The 1,501-nt window shown below is 40.0% G+C and overlaps 1 protein-coding gene across 1 annotated transcript in view; it reads left to right on the top strand.

Annotated features, from left to right (window-relative positions):
- LOC103361235 (charged multivesicular body protein 6-like) overlaps positions 1-1,236 on the top strand; it is a 5,386-nt gene extending 4,150 nt beyond the window's left edge. The window contains exons 7-8 of the mRNA XM_008287263.1: positions 681-756; positions 866-1,236. Of these exons, the coding sequence (XP_008285485.1) occupies positions 681-756; positions 866-915 (126 nt within the window). The 3' untranslated portion in view covers positions 916-1,236. The remainder of the gene's footprint in view (positions 1-680; positions 757-865) is intronic.
- Positions 1,237-1,501: the final 265 nt, after the last annotated feature.

Here is a 1,501-nt window from a genome sequence, read left to right as displayed (position 1 = left end):
TTTTTATTTTTTCTTGTATATAAAGCTGACTTGTCAATACGCACAAGAATTCCAGTGTGCTTGTACTGTAATGCACCTGTGCCCATGGCAATAAAACTCTATTCTCCAATGCTAAACCTTACATATGTCCACATCAACAGCCCAAATCCCCATCCTCACAACACTATCCTCATAAGATACGTAGGATTTTTATTTTATGCTCTTTCATAAAGTACTACCACAAAGCCAACAACAAAATTGGTGAAAACCAGCCCAAAGAAATTTGGCAGCGTCATCAAGTCTTAATTGCATGTCTAAGAGAATCAAGGCTGCACTAGCTGTAAGTTCATCTGCCTCAAAATAGCAATTTAGGAACAGTAATCTATTACAGTACTGGACAGAAAATTGTAATGTCATTATAGTCATGCCCACACTGCCTAAAAATCGAAGTGACCTCAAATAGGAAATTCTGAAATGCAGTATGTGTGCTTTGTTTGATGGTACCTCACTGTTAATCCATTTGTCTTCCAGCCATTGAATTACTTTCTCATGCACTCCCTGCAGCCTGCAGCTTGCATCACCCACTTTCAAGGAACTCAATATGTGCTTTCAGCTAAGCTAAGATGGATAACTAAGTATATTTGTGCATCTCTCGCTGGCTTGTGTAATCTCTGTTTTCTCTGTCACTTCTCCTGAAACAGGGAGAAGATGTAGCACTTCCAGAGGTCCCCACTGAGCCAATACCAGAGGTCCCCGAAGCAGCTACAGCGGAACCAGGTAGAGCTTACTTTTCATTTCACACCACAAAGCTTTCCTTACACAACTGACAAATTTGTATTTGATGGCAGACTGATTGTTTGTTTTAATTTGATTTTGTGTTTTCTAGACAGGAGAGAAGCAAAGAACAAGCCAGACAGAGAGATGTTGGCAGCCTAACAGATTGAATTGGTGGTTGATATCCAGCGTTGAGCTGCAAATAAATAGAGTAGGATCTGTTTGCTGTGAGTTTCGGTGTGTGAGGGTGGGCCCCTGCGTACATCAGTGCATCTTCACGCATTTTAAAGGATCAGCATGGTCTGTACTCTGGTTCACTGCTCCCCTGAAGCAACTACATGAAGTGAAATTTCTGCGTCTGATTTGGATTAGCGAAGCAATGTTACATTGTAGCGGTTATTGTAGATGAACAGGATGAATTTTTAGACATTTTACACATTAATTTCAGCTGTTTTACATATTAAATTGAGCTGTGGAAACAAATGATGTCTTGGCTTTTATTTTCGCAAACTGATTACCGTTCCATGTTTTTGTAATTGTGTTAAAGTGACAAATATTCTGTGACTCGGATACACTGAAGAATTTTGTTCACAGTCAATTTTTGTGACACTCTTTCTCCAGAAGAGGGCACTCCTTGCTAGTTTTTTGACACTGCTGCACAAAACAGGTGTCTTCATTCACATTGCATCAGTGAAGTGTGTGTGTGTTCATGTTGCTGATATGTGGGAGATGTTTAGACAAGAAAGCC

Source organism: Stegastes partitus, unplaced genomic scaffold, assembly GCF_000690725.1.
Source record: "Stegastes partitus isolate 25-593 unplaced genomic scaffold, Stegastes_partitus-1.0.2 Scaffold493, whole genome shotgun sequence".
In the NCBI taxonomy this organism is placed as follows: domain Eukaryota; kingdom Metazoa; phylum Chordata; class Actinopteri; family Pomacentridae; genus Stegastes; species Stegastes partitus.
The sequence above is the reverse complement of the archived record's forward strand: the minus strand, read 5'-3'. Positions and strand labels throughout refer to the sequence as shown.